This window comes from Leptidea sinapis, chromosome 10 (assembly GCF_905404315.1).
Source record: "Leptidea sinapis chromosome 10, ilLepSina1.1, whole genome shotgun sequence".
NCBI lineage: Eukaryota > Metazoa > Arthropoda > Insecta > Lepidoptera > Pieridae > Leptidea > Leptidea sinapis.
The window spans coordinates 1,917,564-1,931,002 of record NC_066274.1 but is presented as its reverse complement, the minus strand read 5'-3'; the positions used below and the strand labels follow the sequence as shown (position 1 = coordinate 1,931,002).

Below are 13,439 nucleotides of genomic sequence, written 5' to 3'. Positions count from 1 at the left end.
TTAAATTACTGTATTAAAGACGGAATACTGATTGTACATATTACACGTTTTGCATTTTGTATATTTGTATACGGGTTGATTTGTGCTTTGTATTTATGTATCTTTTAAGGAAAGTCAATAAAAAGATCAAAGAAACCTATCCGATTGACTATCTATTTGCAACTCAAGTTTGTATTCCTGAAGTTATAGCAATAAGGTTGTATTTGTTATATACTTATACTGATGCTCTTTACGAACAATAGTGAATATAACAGAATGTAATAATTAATGCAAATTTTTTGTAAAAGTCTTTTGCAGCATTCGTTAGTAGCCAGTAAGCATAGTGAAACAGCTTTCGCACAAATAGCTTGTAGCAACAAACAACACGATGGTTATTTGTTCAGCTGTGCGTCACCCCAGCTTTAAGCTATTAGGCAGCTTACGAAACCTCGATTGAAATGTTAGGTTTTTAGTAAAAAGACAAAATACTCACTTCTACTATTAATGTTAAAATATAAAAAGCATTAAGTGAACATGAAAATATGTTAGCATAAGTAAATCGTTATGCAAGCTATTATTATGAAATTGAATTACGAATCCTTCAGGCTTCAGGGAAACGAACAGTGAAGTGAACGCGGTATTTGTACTGTAGTGTTTGTCGGACGCGTAGCATTTGACAATCGTTAGGGCAAATCGTCTGTAAACACGGAGCGAGGCGTTCGCATTTGGCCGATTGTCGCGACAATATTCCGAAGATAAACAATATACAGCGTTTCTCAAAAGTTGGACGTTTTGTAATTGACGGCGTAGCAGATTTATCTTGATGGTTCAGTCATTGTTAGAGGTGTGAACTTGTTAGGTAAGTTGTTAGTTGAAGTTCACACGAACTTCTGCCTTGCAGGCGCGAGTTAGTGGAATGAAAGTTAGGATATTGTCACCCGAGTTATAGATTACAAAGCGTATGCGGTCAGGCTGTTGAAAGAGTTAGTTATTATTACTGTAGAGTAAGGGGTAGACCGAAACGTTAATAGTTAGTGGAATGCATTGTCGCTGAGCGTGTTCACAGATGCATGGCGTGTACATTGTATACCCCACTGAGCTCGAGTGGGTGGTATGGCAGGAGTGTCGCCAAGTGATGGTAATGATTGCCGGATAGTTGGTGGTGCAAGCTCGCCAGGGGATTACCTGCAGGGTACGGCAGCCCGAAGCTAGGATAGCCCGAATAACTACGTCCTGCTGCGTAGGCAGCGTATGCAGCTGGGAACCCTGCCGAAAAAAGTATATAACATTAAGAATCAAATGATACAATTATAAAAAAAAACATCCTTTTTTGAGTTAGAAAGTTCAGATTATTTCTGTGCCCTAAGACTTATGATGGAATATCTTATGAGCCTGTTGTCACTGGCACCCATTCCCTTACCCTTCAGACCTGAATAGAACAGGGCAAATGCACTGCTGTTTCAAACGAAACAAATTGCATTACATGCTCCGCAATATTCAATTATATGAAGGATCATATTGAATGCTTGTCCTGTTAAACACTTATTACCATCCACGAACTCCAATGTCCTCATTCTAAAATAGTGTCACAAAATAAAGGTATGCTTCTGTAACGACACTGCCTTGGACGGTGTCCAGATTATTGTCTAAGCACTACTGGTCTTAAGATGGAGTAATTGAGCTATAAACAGTATAGAGTAAACTTATTGAAACAAAACTCTAGAACTAATCTAAGCAATTTTGAGACTACTGTAATAATAATATTATGAACATTGATATTTTCAAGTGGCTGTCAAATTTGGTATATTCGGCTGTTGGATGTCAGGTATGAAATGTAGAAATGATCATATGTAAATGTCTTAGTTAACAAGCCGGATAGTTCATCATATTATTGCCAATCAAAATAGTGTATCTGTCAGAAGACATGATGCATTGTTATTGATAGATCCTGTGACGTAATCATAACCCTTTGATTAACAACCCTTTTCACTTTGAAATAACTCACCCAATAAATTATAATGGTTCTCTTAGCAAAAAACCCAATGAAGATAAATTGGAAAGTTGTTATAAGTTCGTAATAATTTGATTATTTGAGGTGCATTAAATATATAAATAAATGTGAAATAAGTACACTTACCGTCAGGAAGAGCACCCAATGACCACATGAAATCTAGAAATGTAAAAACATTTACATAAATTGATCGATCCTTACACCTTAACGTAATATACAACTTTAATATTATTTACTTGAAATATTCGTGCCGGGAGACACTATTTTGCTTGGCGAAAATGTTCAAATACGAACTGCACTAATTCTTTAATACATTATAATTTATTAATAGCATATAATAGCATTCAAAACTTCTAAATATTTCTACTAAAATCTAACTAGAATGTTATATAAGGGTATGTTAGTGTCTTCTCACCGTAAGAGTACTAATGTAATTATATATAGAAAACGTTTAACTATTCTAAGAAATGTTAGACTAAATCTAAACATGTTAAACAAACAAACTTTTTATTATAAATTTAGAAATAATTTATTTTATTAATCTAAACTCTACGAAAACCTACAAAGATAATATGTTTTTACATTAATACCAATATACACGAATACTACTTGCAGTAAATATAATTAATTTTCACTTCACACATACATCTTGTAGTTAACTGTAAAAGTAAAAACAAAAACAAAAGAGGTTTAAGTTATAATAATTATAAGCTTCATAAAGAACTAGATGATCTTGTCTAAAATATTTACGACTTCTAAAACAAATAAATACTAATATCTATGGATGAAACTCAAGATACTTGAAATAATAATAAATAAATAAGGAGGAAGAAAGTACTAATGATTTCACAATAGTCTCATACAACATCGACTGTTTACAAATACCTCTTCGCTTCCAATGAAAACATTTTTGAATAGGTGACATCAACTTGTTAAGCTATTCATAAAAAATGCTAAGAAATATAAAAACATTATTTACGAAAATACGATTCCAACGCCTCATCAAAACAGCCGCAATTAAAAATGTTCTAGAAATTTCGATCACAAAATCGATTCATTGTATATGGATGGAAGTGTAGTGACATTGGCAAGACTCGATTGAATCATTCGATTCTCATTCGTTTCCCCTAAGAAATCTACTAAAATATCAATGGAACTCAGGCGAATTTCTATATCCCCATCTATTTAAAAACGAAAACTCATCAAAGCACCTACAACTGCTTAGTAGAAAAATATTTCTATCAAACCTACATAAAATTGTTCCAGATTAGCTTTGTACCTTTCGGCATAAATAACCTATATTATTTGATATTGTTTTTACAAATTTCTCATTATATAAACTGATCTACCTTATCTGGTAAAATAGTTCACAATCTGCTAACTAACATTTCTAATGGCAATTACTAAAATAAGACACTTTAGATATTATTATAAGAGAGATAAGCAATGTTCGAAGTAAAATCAAAGGACATTCGATATATGAATTAGGGGAATCATTTAGGCCTGGATTTAAAAGGGATGATGAGGCTGTTGTTGGAAAATTATTGTGGATCAAAGTGGTAATGGCGTGTGGAGGGTGGAAGCGGTAAGAGGTGAGTATAATGTAGGGATATCTAGGGCATGGGCTCCGAGAAACTCAGACATGGAGTATGCAAGTGGGGGGATGGCTATTGGTGTGATGGTAGGGCGAGGGGGGCGAGGCGTAGGTCGGAAAGCAGCTAGCGCTCGGCGGTACATGTTTGCGTGTGCTGATCCCGCACCCAGGCCAGTGCCAGCGACCAGGATTTGCGCGGGCGCATGAACGGGATAAGGAGCGTATCTCACGCCACCAGCTGCCACGGCGCTACTAAGCAACTCACCGTAGGCCCCACGCCCTGCAGCTCGCGTCTTAGCCAAATTTGCTGGAAGCATCACTTCTTTCGGTTGTGCCTTTTTGCATTCCACCTAAAACAAATAAAAATCCTTGATGAAAAATACTAATCGTCAGCGCTGGAGTTGATAAAAACACAAATGTATTATTATTACATTCGCTAAGATTATACCTGTTTATTATTGAAATTTTCGTAAGGATCTCTAAAGTTTCATAAAACAAATTACTGCTCATATAACTCGCCTATAAACTCTCTTTAGATTTTGAGTATCATTATAATACCACTATAATAACGAAACAATAACATCAAGATATTGATGGAGAAATCAAAATTAAAATTATCTCCGCCGATCCTGAACAAATATCATTATAGAAAGGGTGAGTTTCAAAATTATATGAGAAAAGCGGGGCGACAGAATCGGTTGACAATCCGTTATGCTTCACGGCCGGAGTCTCAAATTGAATTTTAATATGCTTTACCCAGTCAAGTAGCTTATTATGCTTATCATACAGTACGAAGTTACAGCTGCTGAAATTATTATCATCTAAATTAATTCCCCTGAATGTCATGAAATGAAATTATGTATTAAAGAGACACTATCAAAGTGGATGTTGATTTATGTCATGATAATTTGATTGCTTTGCATTTTAAAACTCATAAAATATGACAATGAATTCGCATATTGTCTTTGCTACTTAGTACTTAGTAATGCAAAGTACGAAAAACGTCACGTGATACCCACGTGATGAATTATAACACCATAAAACCATGTCTGTTCAAAGTCTCCTTTGTAAAAATTTTCATAGCGCATAATCGCAGCGCCTTCTCGTCGCTTAGACGTACGCTACATTAAGTCCTGCTCACATTTGTCACAGAAACGTCACGGGCCGACAAATGAAGGCTTCACCACAGCGCTGGCACACATTGTGCAGTTCGCACAACTTTCTGCACAGACACGAAACTACGTGCTTTTGCATTAACGCAGGGAAGTGATTGCGAGGCTGCGCGGTATGAGTGTCTTTCGCAAAGTTTTACGCTCAGATAAGGCTTGAATAATCAACATATACAGCTTAAGTTTGAAGTTCAGATTGTTTGTCAGTTATAACGAGCACTAATAACTACTTTGCATTTCGTTGTAAACTTTGGTGTATTCAAATATAAATTATCGTGTTTGTCCCTCTGCAGCGTATGAATTATACGCAAATGTTTGTTTTGTTAGTAGATAAATACCGACTTAATTATAGTGTTGAAAGTTTGCCGAGAACTATATTAATAAATACCTTTCTATATATGAAATTAGTGTTAAGTAAGTTTTTTTTATTACCAACCAACTTCAATAATTTCAGAATGGAATTGGAATTCCAGAATTCGTGTAAATTTTTACATACATTGGTACATTACATTGTATTTGTCAGAAAATTATATTTCTGATTATAATGGTACTTTATAAATTTGTACCAACTTCAAAACGAAGAAAATATTAATGTTAAGTTTTTAGTTTCCTTGTTATCAATATTTGAAGTCTGTCATAATCATCATTTCAGCAAGAAGCCTTCCTCTGCTGGACAAAGGGCGTCGCCAAATATTTTCGCGATGGTCGGTCCTGCGCTGCTCTTATTCAACCTATTCGGGCAATCATGACCTGTCATGAATCCATTTTGTGGGGGCCTGCCAGCACTGCTTTGTCCAGTATGTGGTCGCCATTCGAAACCGCTACCCACTGCCACATCAGAGTTGCAAACATCTGCGCTGTGTCGGTGACTTTGGTTCTTCTACGATTCCCCTGAATCTTTTTCGATCTAATCAAAACTCCATTGATCTCTAAACGACCATGAGCTTACTCATAAGGCAACCACGTCATCGTTCCGTTCATATCTCATCACTGGCAATATACCTACAGTTTCAAGTGTATATATATGTATTTATTATAAAATGATTTGGTGGTTATTAATAATCGGTTCATGGGTGCGTGCCGTTAATTCTTCCATTCGAATACGAAATGTTTTTAAGGTTAGGTTAAGTTATACATTAATCTAATACTATCTGATAAAAAAATACCTACCGGAATATTTATTGGCTCTATTGGATCGCATGGAATTGTAAACAATAAAACGATTCAATCCAAATATCCGGCATTACTCCAATGGAAAATGATTTCGTAAAATCCACCTATAACACGAACGGCCATGAAGAAAATTCAGTCGGGTCCCAATGTTAATTGATGTCGCGTCGCTGGCGACCGAGTGCGAAACAAAAGCTCACAAACAATTCGCATCGGAGCTCGCAATTCTGATCAAGCGTTCGAAATCGCGACGCAGTTTAATGACACGAAAAATAACAAAGGTAAATTGTATTTAGCCCGGTAGGCGCTCTCGAGGCGATATATCGATCGGTTCTACGCCGACTCTTATTCGACACGAACGGAAGGGTCGCGATTTAACCGAGCGAACTAAGATTTGCTCCGATAAGATTCGTCTTAAGTTTTCTCGCCTTAAAAATTGTACTTCAAATGCCACCTGTGTATGAGAAATTTAATTGTTTCGCAAGACGGGATGGCATTACGCTCTGTTGCGTTTTGGATTAGTAAAACATAAAAATATATGTGATAATTTAAAGCCATTTTGCTTGCCAAAAACGATTGATTTAATTAAATGATATAATTAAACGATTGTAATTAAATGTTTTGTTATAGGTATTATAGAGAGGTATTAGGCAGAGGGTGACTAGCCAAAGATGACCGCGCAGGACCGACATGGAGATCTGGAGGACTTTGTCCATCAGTGGACATTTTTCGCCTGATGACTTATCAACACTGCGTCTTCCAGTACACGGTCGCAGTATAGTAAATTTGACTCTTAATACTCAAATATTATTCAGAATACAAACAATTTAGTCGACCAACTGAGGTTAGAAGGCGCTGGTTACTAAATGCTGATTGGTCAAATAACGATCAAAACATAATATTGTGATTGGTCAGGTAGTAATCACAGTAGGTAGTAAACAATACAGCTGGTTACTTTGATTTATATTAGATATTTTTTTATATGACATCTGAAATATTTTGCCCTTTACCAGGGGTCTATGGACTTAAAGATCGACGTTGGTTGATAAACATTATTACACTAAAAATTAAAAAGAAACCTGGCATTGAACCTTGTTGAAATTAAATTTAAGAAAAATTGCCAAAAGGTTATTTCCTATATACTAGGTACGAGTAATATAAGTTAATATCAAATATAATAATTCAGGACAGTTAATATTTTTTTTTATTATATAATAATTATTTTACACTATTATTAGCCTCTGAATTAATATTATTTCAATTCAATATTAGAGCTTATGATACCAAACGAAACATCATAAAATAATTATTTTTATCTCATTTTACGAAGTCTGTTGTCTAAACAATTGATTCATGACTCCATCGAAAATTGAAAGAGTAAACGCTGAAGCATTGTCGTAGAGTACAGAGGAACAACGAAATAAGCCAAGTTTCTAGCGCCGTGTTTGTTTGTCGAAATAGTTTGCTTGTATGTTGATGTTAACTGCATTTTGTAAGTATTTGTGTTTGTTTTCTTGCAAAGCAATTTCTGTTTCCTCAACATATTTTAGGGCAAAATGTGGGCATATTGCCAAATATATACCTTTATGGACATTCTGTACCCAGTAAAGATATGTATTAGAAATCCTCTCTTAAGACCTTCTTTAGTAATCGAAGATATAGTATTCTATCTTTACACAGACAGGCATACAAGTTTCCTTATAGTTTGTATTTCAAAGAGTAATATTTATTATAAAAAAAATGTAATTTGAAGTATTGACAAAAAAAAATTGAACTATAAGGATTTATGTCAGCCAAAAATGCATCACACATAGATGCATTACGCGTGTGTTTTCTTTTGTTTATTCTGAAAGTGCTTACTCATATTTTAGAAACGGTGGCACGTTGCTTTTTCAGCATCAATACCGAATATCATTGTACTCTCGAGAAATATTATTACTTTATTATTTTACATTTTAGTAAGTAAGTAATAAATCGATTGTTTTGGTTAGTTACCTTACTTACCCCATGTAGTTACAGATTTGCCGGTTTTTACCTAAACTAAACAAAAACCCAAACATTTTGCACCAAATCATAAAATAAAACACATTATTCATTATAATGATTATATATCAGGCATTAGTGCTGCTGTGGTGGCTTTAATATTGGTAACTATCAATTTTATATTGAGTGAATTTTTTCTTTCTACCAACCCTTTGGTATGTATTATTGTTGTCTAGTAGAGTAACACAATCTTAACAAAAAATAAAGGTCAATTTCCTATGTATTCGAATCGAAGTAGCACAATAACAAAGTTAAAAAATAAAGAAAGTGCGTTACGACTAAACATATTGCCATAGAAATCGCAAACAACTTTCTGCTTTCGGTTTGAAAATTTTAGACGTTAAGCGATAAACGTATATATTAGTGGGTGCGCTAGGGGGGTTGTGGATAAGTTATCAGGTTTTCCCGACTTCGTATTGACAGACTACGCTTGCAAGATACTGACTGTTGTCGAACGGAAACTTAAACTCAAGACATGGAGACATTTAATGATATGCTAAATTGATTATTGCTATTTGTTATGTTCAAAACTAAAACTTTTTCAATAAATATTGTTTTTATTCCTAGTCAGAACGTTTATATTTGTGTGCCTCTCTATTTCTTGCGGCTCTCCAAAATATCTCCGGCTAGAAAGATTTTAATGTGTATTATCACTTGTAAAATTGATTTATAAAAACAATTAAAATTTTGCGTGTAATAAAAATAGTATTAGTCAATTTATATTTATGAGTAAACTGTCGCGTAGGGGAGATTTCCCCGGATTTATACGGAGAAAGACACGGCCAGCCTCAAGTCTAGTATAAAATACTTGAAGAAACAAAAGTCAAAATCTGCCTTTGTTGACTCTTTAAAACGAGGAAATTTAAATTCGTATATTATACAGTGATTTAAATTTTATATGTTTTCGATAGATTTATATCTTCGTTTAGCTTAAGGTAATTTTATATTATAACTAGCTTACCTAACAGACTTACTCCTGTACAAAAAATATAGTGATATGTTTATGAATTTCTCTTAATGTAAAAATTTATAAACAAATAAGAAGTATGAAATTACAATACTATTATTATTTTCCTGGAAAAAAAAGTGATCAAATAAAACCTTCCTCTCATGAAAATATGTTCAATAGTTTTCAGCTTAGAATTGTTTTATAATGTAAGATATAACATCTATACTATTAATTACTATGATATATATTAAGAATAGGATAGTTGAATAAAATCAAACATGTAGATAAATGGCATCCTTACCAATTATTGATATAATAATCAATTAATATTTTGCACAGTTTAACTAAGTGTTTGCACTACCAATGGGAAGTAAAATTAGAGAGTTCGTAAAATTTTGTTATGGAGAAGAGAAAGTGTACTCTCGTAAAGATCACTCGCAAATCTTGAGCTCAACAGGTCACAGATAATGAAATAGCCGCACCCCGGGAGCTTGAAACGTTGCATCTTGCTGTATATAGAAAGATACAAGCAACTGGGTAGATGTCTCTGTATTATTGAGTTTATAAAGAGGGCTTTACAAAAGAATTTCTTAAATGTTAATAGCTAGAAGATTATTTTATAAAACATTTCCTGATCTTATATTAAATAATAATAATTTTCAATTATTTTTATAAAAGTGATAATCGCTCTGAGCTTAGATGAAATAACAGTATTTATACTAATCTTAAGAAACTGTATGATTGTAATAATACTAAGTAAGTAATATAAGATACTAATTATTTGATCGTTATTATTTGATCGTATTTCGATAAACAATAATCATTTAATTGTGGCAGTTCGATAATATTCTTCACACAAATTAAATTTAAAAATTGTAAAATTATTATTAATCCAAGAAGTGAGGGTTATAACCTTGAAAAAAAAAACAAATTGTTAATAGTCATTACTACAACAAGCTTACGAGAAATCGCTGTAGTCCTAGATGCATCGAAAAGATTCAGCTTTGATAGAAATACGCCGAAATATTAATATTCAATTATCAGTAACTGCTTTTATATCCTGATAACATTCATTTTCACTCTAAGCTTACAAGAAACCGCTATAATCCAAGACGTTAAAATTTATTTTGTAGAATTCTAGTGTTAAAATGATTTAACTATGATAGAATGCTTAAATATGAATATTAAAGTAACAGTTACGCATTTATATCTTGATAATATACATTATCACAATGAGCTTACAAGAAACAATAATATAATCTATAATCTAAGACGTAGGAAACGTTCGTGTGACATTGGCGTTAAATTTTAAATAGGATTGGCGTATTCACTGCCATAGAAATGTTAGTAGCATTAAATATGAAAGGGTAGCAGTAACGGCGCCTTACAATATTTATCAATTCTCCATACAGTTCCACCGCATGGGCGAGCTATTTCTGGGAAATCGATGCCACTCGATAGCAACTTAAACATCTACAGGAGAATTTAGTTTGCGATCAATTTGTTATATAAAATGGAATGATTTTTATTTGAAACTATGTGTATGTACTAATTCTAATAAAATTTAAATTTATTCAATATTAAAGTTTATTTCTGTTTAATGTATTCAAAAATTATGAGTGCTTCACCGAACTCATTTATTTGTTGCTGCAATCTTTATTTTAATAGTGATTTAACAACAACAATTTCTACTAAGATTTTCTTTAAAATCTAAAAATAAAATTATAACGCACATATACTTTATGACTGAAAAATGTTTGAAGTAAAGTAAAAGTAAGAACTCGAGGCAAGATTTGGTGCGAACTTAACTAGCAATAAAAAAGTCGAAGCGACTCCGGAAAACGGTTAACAGTTTCTTGATGAAATTAAAAAGTTTCTAATTGCCCAACTTGGCAAATCTTAAACTGCATGAATCTTAAAAATGGCTACTTAATGTAGTGAACAACAAGTAAAACGAGTATTGGCAAGCATGGAATTGTAAGCAGTACAATGCTCAATTAAATGGAACACTGGTTTAATTGTGTCAATGAAAAAAAGTAAGTTAAGAAACGCACGTAGATTTAATCAAACTTAAACGAGAAACGTAATACAAGTTGATGGAAACTAGAGCTTAAACTTGTGTAAAAGTATTTCCATGTTCCTATCAGCGAATCTAAGAATTCAAATAAATGCAAAGGATGTATTGGATGACATAAGAAGTAGAATAACTAATACTTAAGCCGGCAGGTTGAATTTAAATGATTTATTTGGTTTTGGTTTTATATCTAATGCATTCGTGCCAACATATAAATTAGTAATAATTCATTACTTTATAGATATAGTTGCCGCTCGCTTCGCTAGGTGAATCTTAAAAGCAAATAAATTACATTTTATCCAACTTATTATAAATACTATACTAAAAAACTAAGTAGCCATAAACCATCTAGGATAAATTTCGCATCGAATGGTGTTAGTTTCATGTCGATACGATCTGTAGTTTAGGTGTGATTGAGTCTCAAACAAAAAACATTTTCATTATATGTAAATAGATTTTAACTATCATCTAGTATAGAAGTAGAAACATCTGCAAGGGCAATATAATATGAATTAGATAAAGATAACAGTTACAAAACCACTCAGAAGATATATTAGCACAATTATTACAAGAAATAATATTCTTAGGCTTCAAATTGTTTAACTTTTTAATTATGCTGTTGTTTTTTTATTAAATGTACACATAATGTTAACTTTTAATTTACTTGGTTTGTATAATATTAACCCTGCCGCAAGTTTGCTTTTCTATTTGATAAACCGAAATGTAGGAATCATCTTTATCTATACAAATATAAATGTAATGTTCGATTGTTCAATATGGCAAATCCTAATTTTAATATTAATTTAAATTTTTTATACTAATTTTATTACCGATTTAGTTTTAGTTATAAGAAACTCGAGTTGCTACTTGTGTATTGTTTAATAATCAAGCATATTATTTATAATTGACGCATCTTTCTTAGCACAGTGGTTAATACCCCTAGGGTGTCGGTTTGGATTGCCGCATTACTTTTACATATGATATATTTATTACAAGGAAGACATCGCTATATTGCACATATTTAGTACGGGCTATATATAGTTTGTCTACGTAATTTGTGTGCCAAAAATACCATCGACGTACAAAATTTGTTTCTTAGCAACTTACCAAGCTACTCAATACTTGTACATAAATTAGTATGAAGTAGTAAATTGTTAAATTAAAATTATTCAAACACCTCACAGGAAAACAATTCTTGCAGCGTTTAGTTTAAACTTAATATACAAATACTTGAAGCTACATGTAGCTGTTCTAAAAGCAATTAAAGTTTTGGTAATAGTTTATTAAACACAAAATGTACACTAAAGCAATTAGTAGTAATTAAGTAGGTTGTACGTTGTATCGGGGCTGGCTGTATCTTGTCAGACAATTCACGAGGATATTAAGCTTCTAGCACTTGGTCTCTTCGCTCGTAACTTGTTTTGCATGAATCTGTACGCGACTTTCATATGGCTCTCAAGAGAAGACTTAGCTCAGCACCTCTAATGTAAATGAAATTGTGCTCAAGAAATAAAGCCCCGCTTCTTGCTATTTATCGTCGTGTGTGTCTCCTAAGTTTACGAAATGTATCCGGAGGTGGCAGGGTAATGAGCCCCCCCTGAAGCACTTTGTTGATGATCTGCAGGGTAATGCATGGCCTGTTGTAATGGCTTAAATATTTGAAGATTAATGTAACAATTGTTTACAGTGGTATTATTTTAAAATACATGGTTTTAACTCATGTTCTAATTGGAGGCATTTATTTGCTATACATAAATAGACTTTTATTCATGACAATAAGGGACGAGACGAGCAGGACGTTCAGCTGATGGTAATTGATACGCCCTGCACATGAGTGGCGCTACAACTGCTCTCGTCACATTTCCCAGTAATTTTACTAGCTACGGCACCCTTCAGACCAAAACACAGTAATGCTTACACATTACTGCATCACGGCAGAAATAGGCGCCGGTGTTGTTCCCATAATCTAGTTCTCATCGAATACAAATAATAATACATCGAATTTTTTTTTTATTTGTTTTGTTATTCTTCTATCGAGATTCTTATATTATTATTATTATTATAAGTGAATGTTATAAATTTCATATCATGTTGTAAATGAAGCAATTAATTGCCTACTTCAAAAAAGTAACTTTTTAAGTAATTTACATAAATAACAATTTTTTTTGTGAAGCAGTAGTAATCACTTCAAGCTATTTTATTGCCGGCCAAATAAGATTTTTTCTAACATACTATCCGTTTAAGAAGCGAGACTTTTTTTAAGTTTCTGGTTTCGAAAAAATCAGGAACGCATAACCTGGAAGGTATAAAATGATATGAATCGATAAAATAAATGTATTATTTATTTCAATCGTGGGAGGCTTCTTATTAGTGAGGCCAGCACCATAGGTACCATAACGTTGCCTAACAGTAGTCAGTAAACACTATTCATGTTTTAAATTGAAAGGATA

General features: G+C 33.0%; 1 protein-coding gene across 10 annotated transcripts in view; it reads right to left on the bottom strand.

The window, feature by feature from the left end:
- Positions 1-13,439, bottom strand: part of LOC126966522 (RNA-binding protein Musashi homolog Rbp6) — a 934,160-nt gene that overhangs the window by 17,819 nt on the left and 902,902 nt on the right. For all 10 annotated transcript variants that reach the window (XM_050810646.1, XM_050810647.1, XM_050810644.1 and 7 more), the window contains 3 exons: positions 3,850-3,934; positions 2,117-2,149; positions 1,165-1,245 (listed from right to left, as the gene is read on the bottom strand). In XM_050810646.1, coding sequence (XP_050666603.1) covers positions 1,165-1,245; positions 2,117-2,149; positions 3,850-3,934 — 199 coding nt within the window. The remainder of the gene's footprint in view (positions 1-1,164; positions 1,246-2,116; positions 2,150-3,849; positions 3,935-13,439) is intronic.